Here is a 19,900-nt window from a genome sequence, read left to right as displayed (position 1 = left end):
AAGTCATCACATCTCTTTTACAAGTTCAGCAATTGTTCATAAACATATTGAAATAAATAAAGAAATTGTTGTGAATAAATGAGACTTGATGATATCATATACAGTTAGCGTATTGCTGAAGTCTTTGGTCAGCATTTTTGTCAATAAACGATAACACTGATATCTTAAATCAAATAAGATTTTATTTAACTTGGTAAGTTGTCCATCACGTATATAGTCTCATATGAAGGGTTTTGCTTCCATCCGTCAATTCATAGCTTAAACATCGAATTTTCCGGGGATATCTCATAGAAATTCGGATTTGTCACGAATATTAATCGGAAATAACTTTATAGCAACTAAGTCCGATTCTCACACTGTACATACTACATTCATTATAATGTAATACAAGTGTGTAGCAAATATTAAGTTACATAAAGTCGTGGTTACATATCAATGATTTTTTTGTAAATTAATATTCGCCAATTGTTCGTCTTTATTCGTCTATACACTTTTGTAGTATACAAGTCATGTATACAATACATGGGATTTTTCAACCGCGCCCGATTACAATTATTATTTACAGTATACGTGATCTTTAAATTGCCATGAAATAACAAAAATATGTTAATTTTGGATTTGGATAGGCAGAGAAATACTTTGCTGCTTTTAGTTATCATTGGTTTTGAGACTGATTTTCTGCATAAGTGTCGGGGAACCAAAATGGGTACTTCAAAGTTTGTAAGAGTACCAGGAGTATCAGCAACCGTTTGATGTAGTACCATCGGCATGATGAGCTATAGTTGTCGCGAGACATTGCGTCACTGAAAGATTCGGGTATAACAAAACATAGTGACATTGAAAATATTGATGATGTGTGTAATTGTATCATTTCACGATATGAGTTTTCATATAATTATATATAAGAACATATGACTGATTCGTTATCTTTGGAAATCTTCTCCTCCAATCATTAGTACCGGTACTATATAATTATATTTGACCACGTCGTGCAAACCGTATATAGACGATTCCACTTTGCTAAGACGAACTTTTGAAACTGTCGGTTACTCCGTCCGTGCATATGTATATAAATGGAGCAATAAACTAGTTCGCTAAGTTACTTTAATTGAACAATGTCACTTAGAGCGAAGTGCAATACCATGATGCCTGTGCCTTTAACCTTAAGATATTTCAAAAGAAGACTATTTTAGAAGGACTCCCAAACTATTTCCCGGATGGTGGGGTGGGGTTGGGATGGAGTTTGGGAGGTTTGTAATATGTTAATAATGCCGTATAGAGTATGTGCTTTCTCTGCTTTCTTTCATTTTTCCTCGTCTTGGTGACTGATCAACTAAAACTGTTAACCTGCTTCAGTGGTAACATGCCATATAGAACATGTATATCAAATATCGGACTTGGGGTCATGATCAAGGGACGTTACTTTCCCATTTAGTATACTGGGGGGGGGGCACTATTGTATTTCGCCTCCCCCTAATTTTTGTTGTTTCGGCATGGGAGGATCACTAAAAGACTTCTCCTCTTTCTTTTGATCACTTACTCCTCTCCAAAAAAACTTAAAGCACACATTCAGTAGACTAAGTATGTTTTTCAATACGCATCAACAGGACTGGATAGGCTAGTTTTAGCGGGGCGCAGAAAGTATGTCGGCGGAGGGTATCGTGCCCATCTGTGCTTATTTATTTATTTTACCAAATTTATACAGCGCCTTATTTAATATAAAATCGCTCTAATGGTTTTACAATAAACCAAACAATAAACAAATATATAATTAATGGATGTTTACAAAGATAAAGATATAAAAAGGTAACACGGGATTAAATAGTAGAAAGGCAAAATAAGTGAAAAACTCAAATTCATTGTAAAAAAGCTAAAAATGAACTTTAAAAATTACACCTATACGTACCTTAATGATGAGACTCGGTTTTATTCCAAGGTCTCCCCCACCCCCCCCCTCCAACATTAAGAACTTAATCGCCGCCAATGCTTAAAATTTGAGAAAGCCGAGACCTAAAATCTTAGTCACATGCAGAAATATGACTTTCTGGTACATCAAGTGATACCCGTTATGTAGAGAGCACCCTCTATTACTGTATCTTGCACGGTCCGGTCTTTCGCATGATGTCATGATTCAAGCAGTGGCGTGCACAGGATTTCAAAGGGTGGGGAGGAGGGGGGTAAATCTAAAATCCCCCCCCCCCGACTGTTTCAGGTAGTTGCTGAAAGAGTATAGAAGGGCCAGAGACGAATGAAGGATTTCATAAAGGAGGGGTGTAGCCTTTTGTCGTTTAAGTCAAATCCTAAGTATCAGGGGTCCTCCCCAGAAAGGGGAAATTTAGACGTCAAATGGTGCATTTCGAGGCATAATTCAACTATGGGTTGAATCTGTAATTAGCATTAAACGCAAGTTCAGGCTAATGAATACGTTTTTTTATTGTGTGTGTGTGATGTTGAAAAGGTTGTGATAATACGTAAATTAAAGGTGACATTTTGAGGTAATACTACTGTGGCAAGCCGTTTGTACAATTTAGCAGATTTGTAAGACTAACATAGCGGAAAGTTAGTTAGCATATGCAATCATGATTAGTGAATGTTCATTTACCGGTCTTTAAAATAACAGGACGTTGTCAACGTTAAAGACTGTAATACCGTAAATTAACATTCACTATTCGTTGTAGAATAACAGTTGAACGAACTTTTAAATAACGTGAATAATAAACTGTATTTAATGATGCGTATAATGACGAGCACCCATTATTTAAGCTTTTTTTTTAATGCACAACGAAACTTTTTTTTACCGTTTTGTATCATTTACCACACATCGGGACACCGAGTGTTCATTGTAAGGTCTTACCCAAACGTTTGTGGGTTATATTCTCGTTAGGTGATTTAGGTGCCCACATTTCATTTCATTTAATTTATTTTTTCCATTTCCTCACAATGTTTATATAATAATAAGACGGTAGAAACAATACCATGCAAAGAAAATAATAAGTAATAAATCATATATAAAAAAAAAAACATGGAAATTACGGAGAGAAAATGGTGGAAGGGCTTGGAGGCCGTAGCTTGTACAAGAAGCCCACCAAAAATAAAGATAACACGTATAAAGGATATGGGCATGATAATAAAGCCCCTTACCAAGAAGACCTATACCCCACCCCCACCCCTAAACTAAACAAAAAAGGCATTGTGATAATCGGAAATACTTAAAGTCAGAGACAAATGTAGATCTATAGATGTTGATACCTGGATGAAAAGATGATTTTTCAACTTGAATGAAAATGAATTAAGGTACTTAATATTTCTTAATGCCTGACTTAAGCTGTTCCAGAACTTTACACCACAACAGACGATGGAACGTTTAAAGACATCGGTATTTGTGTTCAAAGAAAATAAATGTCCAGTGGATCTGGTGTAGTAGTTATGTATATTATAATTGAAATTAGAGTAATCATTAAAATTGACTGGTAATTTATTATTAATAGACTTAAAAATAAAAACATATGCATATAATATGTCTTATTAATAATGTAGGTTGTTAGAAATATTGCATTTGATATGAATGCATGTGTTTATTGCAAGAAAACTGTTCTTTGCGCTCAAATTAAAGTGACAGTTTTCACAATTGTCGCAAATACATCGCCTATATTACGGTACTTCAGGAATTTCGCATATGAATAAACTAATGGCACGCGGGAGATTCCCTTTATACCGATAGGACACTACTGGCCTTCAAGGTACCTTACCTTTCCAAATCCCTAACCAAAACACATACAGTGATTCTATTGATATTATTATACCTGACAGTAGATATTTAGTTATTTTTTTTCAACTGAATGTCAATTTCACACCGGACCTGGCAAGCTGCTATCTTGGCGCCACGAAAATTGATTACCTGCACCTGCGCATCAGTAACGTATGATCTAAGGTAAGGACTGTGAATGGTCAACACGGGTTCGTCAACGCACTTTCTTCACACATGGATTTCTGTAATACTGTACAAACAGGATATACATACTACGTCTGCACGCATGCCACGAACTGAGTCATTATAAGTTTGTTTTGTGCCCTGCCTTCGTTTGGGCTTGGTCGAGCCTGGTTACAAACTTACACTTGTAAACACAACGCTGTGGTACAAGCAGTGATCGTAGAGAGAGAGGGTAAGATTGGCCACACAAGGCTATCCAAGGTAAAGTGAATCGTGCAACATATTTTGCAAATACTAAATGTGATATTCACGTTGAAAAGGAAAATAACTGGGATCATTGTCACATATTTGAGTTTAATTTCAAGGTCTAACCTATGCAGTATGCTACAGTAGCTCAAGTTAGGCTGTAAGTTTGTAACTTTATCCTAGGCTAGGCCTAGGCCGATATCCACCTGCACTGGCCTATGCTACTACTACTAGTAATACTTAAAGTTAGGACAAGTAGTAGTAATACTACTTTAAGTTCTAGCTAGCCTAGGCCAAGGTTCATAACGTAGGCCTATCGTTAAGCCTACAAGTACAAGCCTTACACAGGGACTAGGTACTACTAGTACTACTACAGCACTAGGCTAGTACTAGCAGTAGTAATACTAGTAGTAGTAGACTAGTACTGTAGTAGTACTACAGTAGTACTACTAGTAGTAGTACCAAGTTAAAGCCTAACTTAGCTAGCTAGTAGTAGTAACAACAGAATACCTTGCCACTTTCTGAAAACACTTTTCTGAAGTGAAAACTAGGAGGCTGGTCAGCTGCAGTGTTTATTTTTTAAATGACATTACTTCGTGTTGATGTATTCAGAAACATGATGAAGCCTCCATCCTAGTTTGGAGGTGCATTTGAGTTGGGGGAGATAGAAGCTCCATTGATAATGTAAACTGCATGTACGGATATTATTTCATAAAGTTCACAGAGCCTCCATCCTGATGTGGAGGTGCAATTGCAGTGGGTGAGGGGGGGGGGAGGGCCCGGGGAAGGCGATGTTGGCTACATATAGCACAGGGATTTTTTCGAATAGAAGTATATACAGAGGGCCCAGATATCGGTACATTGCAATGATATCCTGGAAGCTTTATAAATACTCAAAGTAGAAAAGAAGAGAAAGTGCCTATTGCCATTTTAAAATGTTTGGATGCAAATCTAAAACAAGTGTCATTCCTATGGCTGCACTAGTGGACCCTTGTTGGTGTATTTTAATGTCAAATTGAAACTTTTCAAATACAATGTTTGTCCCCACAGTTTTGCAAAAACTCTTTAAATTCACAATTTATTTCATCCATTATAATGAAATTACTTGGTATAGTAGCTTCTTACTAGCCCAGTAAGCATTAATGTGTGCACAATTTTATGGATTAGTCTCCTTGCTCACTGTAGCACATATTGACCCACAAGTTTAATAAGTATAGATTCAGATGGAATCTGATGAAATCTTTGTTGAAATCACACAGTTGAAGGATAAAAATGATCCACAGAGCAAAATCAGAGATATATATGTTGCCGTCAGTGCCTATAGTAGATTGATTAGAAATACCAGATGAGGGTAATATTGCATGCATCAATACAGCAGCTTAAATGAAATGGAAGTACATGATTTCATCAATTAAATAAGATTGTTGTGGCATGAAGAGAAAAGTGTGAAACATAGGGAAAGTTGGAAAATGGATTAAGATACCTGTGTAAAGTTTCTGTGGTGTTAAGGGGTATCTTTCGCTATACGTTTAATTCAATTGCCACATCCAGCATGAATGGGTGCAGTATAGTTGTCTTTTACTCTCAGTTGTCCTTGAGGTTTATATAGCAACTGATTGATACTACAATACCATCACATGAATGGTTAAGTTAGCATGAATACTACTAGTCAAAGTTGTTTCTTTCAAATGCTATTTAAGTTAAAAAATTGCAAATTTTTGAAATTTTGCAATTCTACATCATGAAGTTTATGTTGATGCTAATATGAAAATGTCTGAGCAAAAACATAATTAATTTAAAGCCTATTTTGAGTAGTAATAGGCAAATTTGAATCATTTTGTGGAGCTGTTTGTAGATGGTTAGTTGTATGTTTACATTTATGTCAGTGATTTTGTCACATTTGTAAGGTCATTTTGAGTAATTTTTTCAAAACATATTATTCTTGTCAGGCATCGTTGATGATGTACAGTTTACCAAATTTCCAAGATGAATTTCCATTTAAACATTTTGAAAACACTTTTATTACTTTAAATTATTCTATAAAAATCATCAAGTGTAAATTTTTCAAGTACTTCAACCTTGTTCTTAATGGCTTTGACATCACATTCTAATTCAATGGTTAGTTAAAATTGTTCAAAGCATGATGCTTACAGTATATGTCTTCTTTATCTTGAGATAATGTAGTTATCTTATCTGCTTAAAGAACAGCTCTTTATTTTAAAGGTGTTGATGCAATGATGTTTCATGTTACCCTCCAATGAGTTTATAGTGACATACATTGAGCATTTATATTTGCATGACCTGTAGCAGGTTTTAAACAGGTTGTAGATTTTTTGCTGTTTTTTTGTTTGTATGTATTTGTAATAGACTGTGTAAAGGAAAGGTTAAGTTAGACAAGTTAATAATCTACATCCTAAAGTAGTAATTTCATTTAAGGTGTCATTAATTAAGTTTTGAACTCTGTGGTGTATGAATGTTGCTTCCTAATCAAAGTGATAAAAATATTGTGTAAAAGCATCGTTTTGTATACATATTTCCATCGTGTAGCAAGTTGGCCAACTTTTAAGAAACTAAGTTTTCTTCTTTTGTACCAGAAAGTAAGCTTATTCTTGGCTGCTCCCAGCCTCCCACCCGGGGCAACAATATGAAAGTTAACAGAATAAAGAAAATCTTTTCCAAAACCCGCTCGGATGCTTTGACAAACTTGAAGAAAATAATCTTCCGAGTACTACCAGTGTTGTCATAAAGATTGGGCATTTTTGTAGGGATTCCCATTTCAGCCCGATGCACAAGAAATCAACAGCTATTCGTTCGGTACTTATTAATGAAGATTGGTATAATCAGGTGTTAAGGTATACAGTAACATCACAGATATCAACCAAATATCAGAATTTTGCTTACCCACGGTTGTATGATCAAAATTGTCCTTTTTTTCTAGTGTCTAGTGGTCACATGTGCTAGCATTTTTCCTCAATTTTCAAATGCATGCAAAATGTTTCCGGTAAAGTTGGTTTCTCTCAATGTCGTAATGTCATCTGAGGTGAAAAAAGGGGGGGGTGCTTGAAAACTAAGTCACTTTAAATACTTAGCTAAAAATTCAATAAAGAATTTGATACAGAATGAGCTGATGCTGAACAACTAGAGAAAAGTTTTTCTAACTAGAATGCAGCCTTATCGGAGTTTGACAACGTTGGTCCTACACTAGTCACCATTTTCATTTCAGCATTTTTGTTTGAACAATGATATGATTAAGTACGTCTTTATTCCTATCAGGTTTGACATCATAGATCTGTACACAAACACCATGAACTTTGATATTCATTAATATTTGTGCACAAAGTGAGCTTCTTTACTTGCACAGAAATTGTCACATGTTGATTTCTACTGTCTGACGTAAAACAGTTTATTTCAACAATGAAGAAACCTTTGGGCTTTCAACCATTATAGATGGATAAATGATAACAAATGGTTAAGTCTCCTTTGTGGTAACAAGCTTAATAGAATAATATTAAAATAAAATAAAACTGTTAGCAAACTGCTTATCCACTAGAGAGCCTGTGTAAGAGAATTTGTAAAAGAAACTTGGCCTGACGTTTCGATCCTAGCAGGATCTTCTTCAAAGGCTTCTTCAATGACCTTTGAACAAGATCCTGCTAGATCAAAACGTCAGGCCAACTTACTTTAACATAGAATAATATTAGCTAAGATAATTTTTCCAAATGGCCTGTCATTGACCTTAATGAAGGACATTAGGTTAACAGAGTACAGGCAATCATAAAATAGTTATGCCTTAATGTAGACAGGTCTATAGTTTCACAAGTTTAGCTACTAGCTAAAACGTCCAGTGGCTTCAAAAATGTCTACTGGCTAAAATTAACTTTTTACCGAATTTACAACACACTTCAGTTAACTATACACGCTTATATGAGCAGCTCAGTAATACTGTGTTTGCTGCTAATAAGCACTGCAATATAATATTTATGCTTACATATTTCACTTAAAAATTGTTTAACCAACTTGCAGTATCTTGTGTTTTGCAACAAAATGATTAATTACGCTGATATTAGAATGTCATCCTTTCAACATTTTACAGCAAAATGATAAAGTGTTCATTTAATAAATCTTGTGAAATCAATATTTTGCCACCATATTATTGATTATAGCTCGTATCAGAATGTTACCATTTCAGCATTTTGCAGTGAAGTGAACTGATGAACTGCAGCAAAATTGGGGCAAAAGATGTTAACACTTTGACAGCATCTTAATGTCACCATAGGCCTCCAAGATATTTTTCCAAGTTATAAACAAGTTCCTTTAATATCTCAACATTTTGTTGTATTTATTACCTTCCAAATGCTATGTAAAAAGGCAAATTGGGAAATTTTGTAACTTTAATTTTTAGATTATTATTTGAAATAAACTACCTTGCTTTGGGACAGTTATTGCAAATTCTCCTCTAAGGGGGATGGAAAAGGGGGGGGGGAGAATAAGTTAATGGTTGAGAACATAGTCAAGTATCACAGAAACCTCAATAACAATCTAATGCAACTTTATTGCAACTATTGTTACAAATAGTGTTGCGCCGATATTACCAATATCGGTTTTGGCCGATATCCGATATTATCATCCCAATATCGATCCGATACCGATACGATACCGATATTTTTTAACAGACAAAATAAAGGCAAAATCTTACTTTTTAGTCATGCATACATTCACAAATAAATCTTCAAGTAAACAACAAAATATGGTGTTTTGTTTTCCTTTTGTCCTAAGATGAAAAGAATGACTTTTTTCCTGATTTTGAAAAAGAAAATGGTAATTGAAATCCAACCAGAATCTTTTTCACTGCAGCGCTGCACACGATAATAAAATGGACGCAGTAAATGTGAGCCTTAACATCGTAAAGACTTACAAGTAGCTACAGTGTTAACGTATGCTTGCAAAATTGCATCTTAATTAGGTTCGAACTGTCGATCACAATGTAAAAGTTAACATTTATTGAGTTTATACTCAATGTACAACTTATTCACTTGACCGAATAGAGAAAAAAACTGAAAATCAGTAGAGAAATGACCAATTGTGTACGGAAAGTAAGGTGGTACACCTTTCAAATATTACGAAAGATCGAGCAAAACACTTTCGAAAAATTCACGCAAAACTGGCATATCGTACTAAATGCAACTAATGTCATGTAAACAAGGCTCTAGTGCATCCATTTATGATTATACCGTAAGACCAAATCTGTTGTTAAGCGGGGGAAAAAGAAAGTATTTTCTAGAATTTCCAAAAATACGGAAAAAATTATATCCTACCATACTTAAGTGTATAGCAAATAGCCTATCCACCTCGGCGGTTACGGATCTCACGTAACTAAAAAGTTCCCTGGCAACGTGCCAAAAAATGTTAACAAACAGGTGTTACACGGGGGATGAGCTCACAGTTGTGTGGGAAGGTACCTGGGAAAATTCATAGCACATGTACCGTGGTAGTTGAGTATACGGTTAAACATTGCAGTTGTAAAAATGTACGCATAGTGCACGCTAGTCATTGTTAGGCAGTCTAGAAACAGGGCTTTGCTGAACGTTGCTTGTTTCATAACATCGGAGGTTTTGTAAGGTGCACTTTTTAAAGATTGAAACACAGATTAAATCTTGTTTCATTTTATAACATAATATAGCTACTCTAACTTGTCATTTTAAAATTTTCATCAGTTTCGTGACAATTTAAATAAAAAAGTTGTCAGTATTTTGCATCCGCAACTGCGAATATTTTCATCGCCAGACACGCAAAAAAATGCCAAAATTTTCCCACGAGGGGTTCTACCCCATGACCCCACCAAGGCCCTAAGGCGGGCCCCTGGACACCACGCCTTTATGCTCGCACGCTACGCATGCTCGGCGTGTTCGCTTGGCGAACACAGGCGGGAAATCGGCAGTGTGTTCGCGAAAATTGAACAAGGTTTTCCAACACTGCTGAACTGTGCAGTTATGCATCATGTTCAAGGTTTTCACAGAGGCCTTTGGGAAGTTGAATGGTTAGTACAGTGTATGTATGCTGCACTAATGCTGTGTGTAGGCCAAGGTTCAGGAACGAAGGTCATTGGTTATATTCGCGCGCCGTAGACGTGTTTTTAGAGGTTACGGAGGGTCAGGTCTACATGGATATTAATCGAAAATGAATCTGAGTTTGTCTGACGCTAAAGAAATGGATCGTCTTGGACAGATTAACAAATCATTGCAAGTATAAAGAAGTAGCTCTGCTGTTAAAAAGAAAAGTTCAATATCGGTTTGCTGTTATCGGCAATTAGGCAAAATTTTACCGATACCGATATGCTGCCGATATTGCAAATATCGGCCGATACTGATATTGAAAACGATTATCGTAGCAACACTAGTTACAAATATAACAGTATAGAGAAGACTTGGGGACTTATGTACATGCCGTAGTACTAATAATACAAAGAATGGCAAATAACCTCAATAACCACCTAGTTACATTGCAACATTGACTCCTGCCCTCTCACAGGGTACTGTAGTTTATTCAGCCATGAAGCTATTATTGCACTACAATTGAAGATGACAAAGGGAAGGTATTTCATCAAGAAAGGGGCTTATCTAGACCAATAGCTTAGTGATGGGGGAAATGGATTGATCTATACGGAAGGTTATTGGATTTTGGCAATCAATTGACTTGTGACATCATCAATAAGAATAAGTTTTGGACTGTGGTCTTGGTAACCAGAAAGTTAGATCTGTGGGGAAACCATGCAGAAAACTTAGAATAGGAGAATGGTGGGTCTTGAGTGAATTGGCTATTTTCATTTCGGTATAATTAAATAAGAAAGACTTATAAGTACGATGGACGACATCTGAGGTACGTCCAATCGTTCGAGATGACCCAAACCCAGCTTTGGAGATCGTCCTGCGGCCGACAACTAGATGTTTACAACAAATTCATATTTTGTAACTTGGTACAGTACCCCCAAATAGGTAACATGATTAATTAGTACTTATCATCCTTCATCACTTTGGAGATACTGAAATAAAACAAAACTAGTGGTAGGCCTATGAACCATCCTTAAGGGGAGCTTTACTGGCCCAAAGCTGGTGTGTCTTGAGTGACTTATCCATTTTCATATTGGTATAGTTGTAAATTAAAATGTTCTAAACAATATCAAGGACTAACAAACAAAATTATGATTTACAGTTATGGAAACCAAACTCTACTTGAATTATAAAAAATATGTAACCTTTAAAAAACAAAAAGTCTCTTTTGTACTCTAGTTTGAATAAGCTAAAAAGTAAAATAGATCATGCCAACTTACTTTTACACATTCACTAAGAGTTTAATTTTATTTTGAATAAGCTTTGTCAGATTGTGGCAAAACTCAAAGATTCTTTAATCCTCAGTAATAATTTACAGCATTGCTTTGGTTTGCTTTGAACCAACTTGTTTTATTTATTTGAGCTTGTTTTGAACACTGGAGGTTTGTCATTTGTCTGTATTACTGTATTATACATAGAACAATTAATCAGATTGTGAAGGCTCCTAAATATGGACTTCAGCTCATATATCTTAGTGTTTTAATGCATTCTGGGAAGTAGGATAATTACTGCGATTAGAAATTTGATAAATATTTATAATTAGATTTTTTGGAAAGCCGGATGCTGATTAACGTAATTTGGCCAAGCCCATAACGATCAAAGTTTATCTTCTCATTGACTGTAGAAAACAAAGTTTTGTTTCCAAAGATCTATTAGTATGATAACATGTGAGTTCTAGCACTGTACACATATTTATTTAACCAGCACAAATGGGGCGATGAATTGCACTTACTTAAAACAAAGAACATGTAGCAACAAAAATCCCACCTCGTGCACTCCTCCGATGTGAGTGAGGCTATGACATACTTTGTATGAAATTTGCCACAGATTAACTCTGTTATTAAAGGTACTGTAGGATCATGATAAAGTTATCTAGAAGTATAGTCCGTCTCTTAAGTCCTCACATATAGTAGTTTAATATAGGAACCATGATTGTAATTTTTAAATTTTAATTGTTAACTTATTTTATTTTTCTATTTTTTCAACTTTTATTCCTGTCGGTGTCTTTTATCACAACAATCTTTGCTTTTTTGTCTTTTTCTTGGGGGGGGGGGTGGAGTTTGTGGGGAAGGGGATGTTTTTTTTTAAATTTTGTCGGCTGTATTCAGGGTAACTGTTTTGAGATTGTCAGTATCAATGGTAGGTTTAATAGAATAATAAATGAATATGCCTTGAGGATATGAGGATATTCGCTGAACGCTTGTTATCATGTATTAAATTAGAATAAAATAAAACTGTTAGCAAACTGCTTATCCACCAGAGAGCCTGTGTAGGAGAATGTGTAAAAGTAAGTTGGCCTGATGTTTGATCCTAGCAGGATCTTCTTCAAAGGCTAAAAAAAAAAAAAAATGTATTAAATTAAACATGTATTAAATTAAACAGATTTATACTCTCAAAGCTGCGGTTGCATGCCTGCATTACCAATATTGAAGAAGTTGATGCCTACGAGTTTAGCATCGCTGGTCACTCTAGAATCTCTTTAAGAAGGATGATTGTGACAAAGTAAACTTGAATATTCAGTTATATTGAAAAAAGTAACAGTTATAGGAGTCATGAATTAAAAAGTTAAAAAAACTGTATTGAAGGTTTTCAAGTTAACCAGTGAAACAACAAATTAAAATTTGGAAAGACTGAAAATGTTCTGCATTGGTGTGGACGATTAAAATCGCTCTTTTAATGGGGGCAACCAAATGGATGCAGTGTTTAGATTCAGGGATTTGGTCTGAGTAGCACAAGGAATGCAACCCAACACAAAAGGCAGCATTCTACTGCATATGTTCTGAAAACAAACTGGTTTGGCCAGAATTAAACGGGCAAGTTTGCTCCTGTTTTGTTGTCCAAACAGCAAATTTGGTGTTATGGTAAAAAAGGTAAAAATGATCAATATGTACTGTAGACTGTAGGAGAGATGTGTTGGTTTGGCTGTATAGAGATACCACTATTTTTGTTAATGAATCTGAATTTAATGTCACAAAGAAAAGTCGTCCGAACAGAACTTTGGTCATCTCGGACTGACCACTGTGGACGCGCCATTAAATATTTGCCTTTATTATTTCTTTACCTTGTCTAGAGTAAAGATGGAATTTCTGTCTGTTATAAATTGTGTCTTAGCCAACTTTGATGGCCAAATTATAATCCATCTATAACTGCCACATAAAGTAGAGACATTAAAGTTTAAGGAGTCATGAGAGCTTTTGTTCAATCCTAAAGGGAGTAATGAAGGTTTCATATATAGTGTACATAGTAGCTTGAGAGGTGATTTTATTCTCACAAAATACCTCAAAAAAATGTTTTCAAATACAAAAACCTTTATTCAGTCATATTTTTTCATTATTTTCATTTTTCATTTTTTTCATTACATTGAAGCTCTTAGCTCCAAAAATGTATTCCAGTGTCAAAGGCAAAACATAAACTCACTTTAGACTTAAATGTCCTGACAAATCAATCATGCAGATACCTTAATCAATAAATTCCTCCTCAAAGTCACTCAATAATATTGAAAATATGTCTCTTTGATGTGTTCAAGCTTCCCATATCAAGTGTCTTCAAATAGACAACATCCTTCGTTTTGATGCCATTTAATTAAAATGAAATCGATGATTTCTGTCTTTAGCAGTCGGTACTTCTCTTCTTAATTAAATGTTCCTACAACAAGGAACATTGTTACAATGGTTGAACTTCTTGCTATTGGGGGTTACTGCTCAGGTACAGTACTATTGTTATTCAATAGGATATTACACAGTTTATATGTAGGTACAGGTAGTTAATATACAAATAATGAATGGTTATGAGTGCAATAGTGCAAATATTTCATGAGTTGTAAGATGGAATGTTCCATTCAACGAGGCGCAGCCGAGTTGAATGGAACAAATTACATCTTTCAACAAATGAAATACTTGCACTATTGCACGAATGAAAACCATTAATTATTTGTTTGATACAACACCTTCAAATTTAGATATAATTGGATGTAAAATGCACTCATGCAACAGATTGTTTTGAACAGACAGGTTTCTCTGCTCTCTTACCATTGAAAAAAGTGCTATAAAAAAAGTATAACACATGGTTCTATTTCATAGAGTGCAATAGAGCGGATTTTGCAGGCAATCGACGAGCAATTGACCAATCAAAGGCCGGAATATAATAAGGTGTTGTATAATAATATATATACAATGATATATTGGTACTGTAAACTAACTCCTTTCATTCAGTCAATTATAAAAAGATCCCCAAACAGTTATGATTGACAAGTATTCATCCTACCAACTTTGTACCAAGTACAGTACATTATTCTATGCAGAGTTCACAGTACTTGGTGTTTGGTGTTTGCTTACTTTGCAATGGTACAGCTGACTTGATAAATCTCCCCATTATGAAGACTATCCTTTACTGTAATTTATCAACACTTGCCTTGTCATGCCAGGTTCATGGTATAATTCCAGTGATGTTGGAATGCTTTATGTAGAATATAACAAACAGTGTCTAAAGGTAAACCACAAAGGCCAAAGTTGTTTACGCAATGAGGAAATGAAAGTTAATCTTTGAATTGGGATTTTCTTCTGCCTGCCCTTTGAACGACAACCAAGTCTTAGTCTCCATTGTCTGAACAGCAAATTTGGATGTCCGAAAAACTGTAGCAAAATAACATCGACCAGTCGTCTGTACACTGTAGGAGAGATGTTTAGGTTGCTGAAATAGAACAGCAGATTTGGAGGTGATATCCAAATTATGATTTTACCTATTTGGGAGTATTTAGTTACGATGCAATATGACACCGAAGTAAAGCAATCAGAACAATCTGTGAGACAACCTCCACAGCTGATTTCGGTTGTCCGAACAGAAATTTGGTAATATCGGATGACCGACTGACCATTAAAAATTGGCAATGGCTCTGATATATATACTTATCACCATATAGTTAATTTGCAGTACTGGGATATCTTCCACACTACTCTTTTGGAAAAGGGTTCTTTGCTCCTTTCAATAATGTTGAATTTACAAACAAGGATCCCACAGAAGAACAAAATAATGTTTCCATTGGAATGGTCAAATGATGTGCACAATGATGTACATATTCAAATGGATTAAATGTGTACTTTTGCAATATCCCTGATGATAGCCTCCCTCTGTAAACATCCTTTCCCTGAAAGGTACAGTACTATATTCCAAGATGTGTTACTGCATTTTAAACAAGTACGACATTTCCTTCCTGAATCGACTCGCCATCCTTTTTAAAGTGTATGCTAGGGATTCCTTGCCATGAATAAAAATAACTCACAGGGATATGTCCGTCAGCCATTTTTCTACAATTTTGTCAGTCTTCTAAAATGCACAGCAAAGATAACTTTTTTTCTGTCGTGCACTTTCCCCTGTTTAATTGGTTTTTATAAGTGATTCTATGACCTTGTGAAAGGCTGAAAAAATCTAGGAGTTCCTGCCATTTAGCGGTTGCTTGTGAAGTGCCCTGCAATCGATGCAACTGTCAGTGAATATTAATTTCCCAGTACTTTCAATCTAGACTTTCCAAGCAATACCACAAGAATTCTTAATACATTATTATAATTTTTTTGACAGGTTGAGCCACAGGATTATCTTTGAGAGTGAAGTTTACATGTCAGTCAGCTGTTGAGCAGATCTGAAGAAGTTGGTCCCCACGAGCAAGGCTAATGAGCAAGGCTAACGACCATGGCCCACCCTTTAATTATAGCATCGACTTTCATACTCGTCTACTACGTTGTAGTCAAGTTTCTGAAATTAACAGATCCTCCGGGAAAGCCGTTTCTGAAATATGTCGACTCAAAGTTTAACAAGAGTGTGCTACAAGTGTGTGACATTTTACAAAAACCGTAAGTATGAAACGAATGGCTAACCACAACACGATAGTTCAGAGGTCAAATGATTTTTCGATTTGTAAAAGAGGAATGAAAATCTCCGCATCCCAGTATAAATTTTTATTTTATTGCCTAACTGCTGCTTTTTAGTTTTAATTAATTAGATAATTTGTATAAATTTCTATCATAAAACTTTGCCAAAGTCCTCCTGTAGGTGATATAGTTGTGCCCTAAATGTGTATTGTAAATTAATAATAACATTTCAAAATATATATGCTTGTAGCATGAACCTTATAGCTTTGGTTTTTGCAAGTAAAATTATTTTATAGTTTTTAAAAATGTTTGTCACAGATTTTGAAACTGTATTTTAATTAAAAGTAAAGAAAACCATCTATGCAGGCATTTAACTGAAACGTGTTCAGGTGTGGTATGATCAGTGATAATTAAGAGAATGTCTCTCGTCTTGTGACCAACCTTTTTCATAAACTTTGCTAGTCTTTCAATTCTCCTCTTGCCTTCTTGACAGGTACATACCAACGTATCTATGGGGGAGATGTGGGCACGTGCAGACTGTGTTGTACGCTAAATACGGGAGATTCCATTGTCCAAACCCTCAGGGAAATAGAAGAAGTGTTGTGATGTCAGATGGTGCAACTCAAACGTTCGATGTGTTTGAGCCGCACAAGCCGCATGCCAGTGGAGGTGAGTCGAGTGTAAGAGGAAGGATGTATACGAAAATAAAATATCCTAAGGTTTATTTTAGTAGGGATTGATTCATGTGACTAATACCATCCATTGAATGCTTGTCAGTAATATTATCATTTTCACCAGAAGTTTGTGACATTATTATTAAAGTTCTGCTGGAAAGAAAAGTCAATCTTGAATATTATCATACAGCTTGAGAGGTTTTAAGTACAGTACTGCACCATTTCATGTGTCTGGTGCACTGTGTCTAGTATTATAACAGTTTACAACATTTTAATAACATGTCACAGCATGGGGATGAATTGGGGATGCTTGCAATAAAGTAGTGGTGGGGGGTTGGTGGTGTGGCCCTTATTTAGCTACTTGGATAGATGGTCCTTATACAGATGGTCCTTATATAGATGGTCCTTATATATATGGTCCTTGTATAGATGGTCCTTATACAGATGGTCCTTGTATAGATGGTCCTTATATATATGGTCCTTGTATAGATGGTCCTTATATAGATGGTCCATGTATAGATGGTCCTTGTATAGATGGTCCTTGTATAGATGGTCCTTATATAGATGGTCCTTTTATAGATGGTCCTTATAAAGATGGTCCTATTATTAATGGTCCTTAGATATGGTCCTTATATAGATGGTCCTTGTATAGATGGTCCTTGTATAGATCCACAAAGTCATACGGCTCTCGCTCATTTCAGTTCTCTTCTGCTATCCTCTGGAATGGCCTTCCGATTGGAATTAAAGAAGCTCAGTCTGTAACCAGGTTCAAAACGCTTTAAAGACTCACCTTTTCTCACTTTTGAAGTTTTCCGGCCTTTCAGTGCATAGAGACTTTGTGTATATTTGCGCATTATAAGAACTGTGTATTATATGGTCCTTGTATACAGTGGTCCTTATATAAATGGTCCTTGTATAGATGGTCCTTATATGGATGGTCCTTATATAGATGGTTCTTGTATAGATGGTCCTTGTTGCTACTGTCATGGGTGGATATCAGAATAAGGAATGAAACTTTTCAAGGAATCGTATTCGCCAAATGATTTGTGGCCAGCATTCTGTTGATGCAGGTTTTTCTTGTCAAGCCAAGACTTAAATCTGGAGGGATGTGCAGTTTTGCAGGACTACCATTTGCATTCAAATTGTTTTAATCAGTTACTACATACTTGAGAACTGTATGATATAGTGGTTACCATGCAAAACATTGGGCCGATTTATAGTGTTTGCTTTCAAATTATTTTCAGTGCTGATACACTGTTAGCAAAGAGAAATCATTGAAAATATTTGTTCTGTTTCCTGATACAAAATCTATCTAGAAAGGACTGAATTTCATTTCCCTGTTAATATAAAACTAAAGACTTACATGAGACCAGCAAAAAAATGACAGCTAGAAATATGATCGCTGTTTCTAATCTCTGAACAGATTGGGTGTTAAGTAAGACAGATCAATAGACCAAAATCACCCATTACCCTGGTAATGTGACCCTGGGCCAGATTACTTATCAAACAGGAATTCCGAACTTGTTAAATTGTGAGCAACTTATTTGTACATATCAATTTCTGCATAATCTGATAACTGCACAAATTAACGTTTGACATTTAACTAATTTGATTGATGCTCATGCTGCTATGTGAAGTGTTGCATGTCATTTCTTTATGTAGGTAATATCTTGACAGAAGTGGAAACTTGTGATAATTTGTGAAACATTACAAGTATCGTAGTTCACTGACGATGGTCAGAAAAAAAGCATATTATTTTATTGATAAATGATTTGAAAATTTTGGTAGTACTACACCAAATATTGAGTTTTTTATCACTTAAAAGTTTGAGATCCAGGTGACCAACATCAAATTAAAGCAATCATTTGTTGAAGATGGGTATAGAAGTATTATATATGAAGGTAGCATACGCCCATTAGAAGCCCCATTTACTTACACACTAAATCACAAAAGTAATGTGGTCTCTAATTCTAGATAGAAGTTCTCACTAGCTAAACGCTACCCATCACTGGATAACTGACAAGTTGGCCTTTCATGGCTCCATCAATTTTCCGTATCATGACGGTGCAGATTTTTTGCTATCAGAGCCTGAAGTTTTTCGTCACTTGTAAACAAACCGCTTCACTCAGTAGTAAACAAATTTCGTATTCTGCTCCTGGGAGGTCTAAATGGGTCTAAAATTGCTTCAATTGAGCCAATGTTTGCACCACATGTACTTCCATTCATGCTCTTCAACATGGAAGAAACAATAAACCAGATCCTGATTGATAAAATATCAAGAAAAGATGTTCTCCTAACTGCAGTTTGGCTCTTTTCCTGAAGGAGAACATCCGGGCGGATTGATATAGAATAGGAGTATGCCACCTTGAAGGAGCTCTCTTTCTCTTTGGGGATAATTCCTTAAACTGTTCAAAGTGACATATGATGGTTTGCCACGTACTGTGGTGATCTTGAAATAGTCAATACATGTCATGTATGAAAGCCATTCCAGATTCAAGGTAGGCCTGGAGAAACTAGACTGCTCTCAAGTTTTAAATTTTTGGTGAATTGCTGGTTGGATTATATTGGTATCATTCCAATCAAGTGTACATAGATACTGTACTTTATAGATACTCAAAGCCAAGATATGGAGTTCAGATTACCACATTTATTCTGTGCCTACACTGTTTATTAATTTCCTCTAGGGTAACTGCTCTGGCTATAATATTTGAATAATTTGGATTGAAGAAAATATATATTTAGGTAAAGTGTCAAACAACAACAAAACTGACTGGGGAATTTATTAACAGTAGAAATGAGGGAAGAATGTTTTTGTGGCTAGAATGGGATATGAACTAATGACCTCATGGTAATACCAGCCTGGCACCCTACCAGCTGAATTATCCGGCCCTTTTTTCAGAGTTAAATCATAGCGCTCATGAATCTGAAGTCGCTCATATTTTCATCTACAGAGCACAAAATTACATATGTGCCTGCACATCCTGTATGCACTCGTCCGAGTCAGAGTAGCTAGCTGGGATTGTGTGTCAGTTTTGAGGTTTATGACACGTCATTCTCTTAAAATTCTGAAAAATACTA

At 35.6% G+C, this 19,900-nt stretch overlaps 1 protein-coding gene across 1 annotated transcript in view; it reads left to right on the top strand.

Annotated features, from left to right (window-relative positions):
- Positions 1-4,008: 4,008 nt before the first annotated feature.
- The window catches only part of LOC139966597 (monoacylglycerol lipase ABHD2-like), a 29,519-nt gene continuing 13,627 nt past the window's right edge, over positions 4,009-19,900 (top strand). The window contains exons 1-3 of the mRNA XM_071969799.1: positions 4,009-4,192; positions 15,859-16,130; positions 16,642-16,817. Of these exons, the coding sequence (XP_071825900.1) occupies positions 15,970-16,130; positions 16,642-16,817 (337 nt within the window). The 5' untranslated portion in view covers positions 4,009-4,192; positions 15,859-15,969. The remainder of the gene's footprint in view (positions 4,193-15,858; positions 16,131-16,641; positions 16,818-19,900) is intronic.

Source organism: Apostichopus japonicus, chromosome 4 (assembly GCF_037975245.1).
Source record: "Apostichopus japonicus isolate 1M-3 chromosome 4, ASM3797524v1, whole genome shotgun sequence".
In the NCBI taxonomy this organism is placed as follows: domain Eukaryota; kingdom Metazoa; phylum Echinodermata; class Holothuroidea; order Aspidochirotida; family Stichopodidae; genus Apostichopus; species Apostichopus japonicus.
Note: the sequence above shows the minus strand (reverse complement) of the source record. Positions and strands in the feature narration are given on the sequence as shown.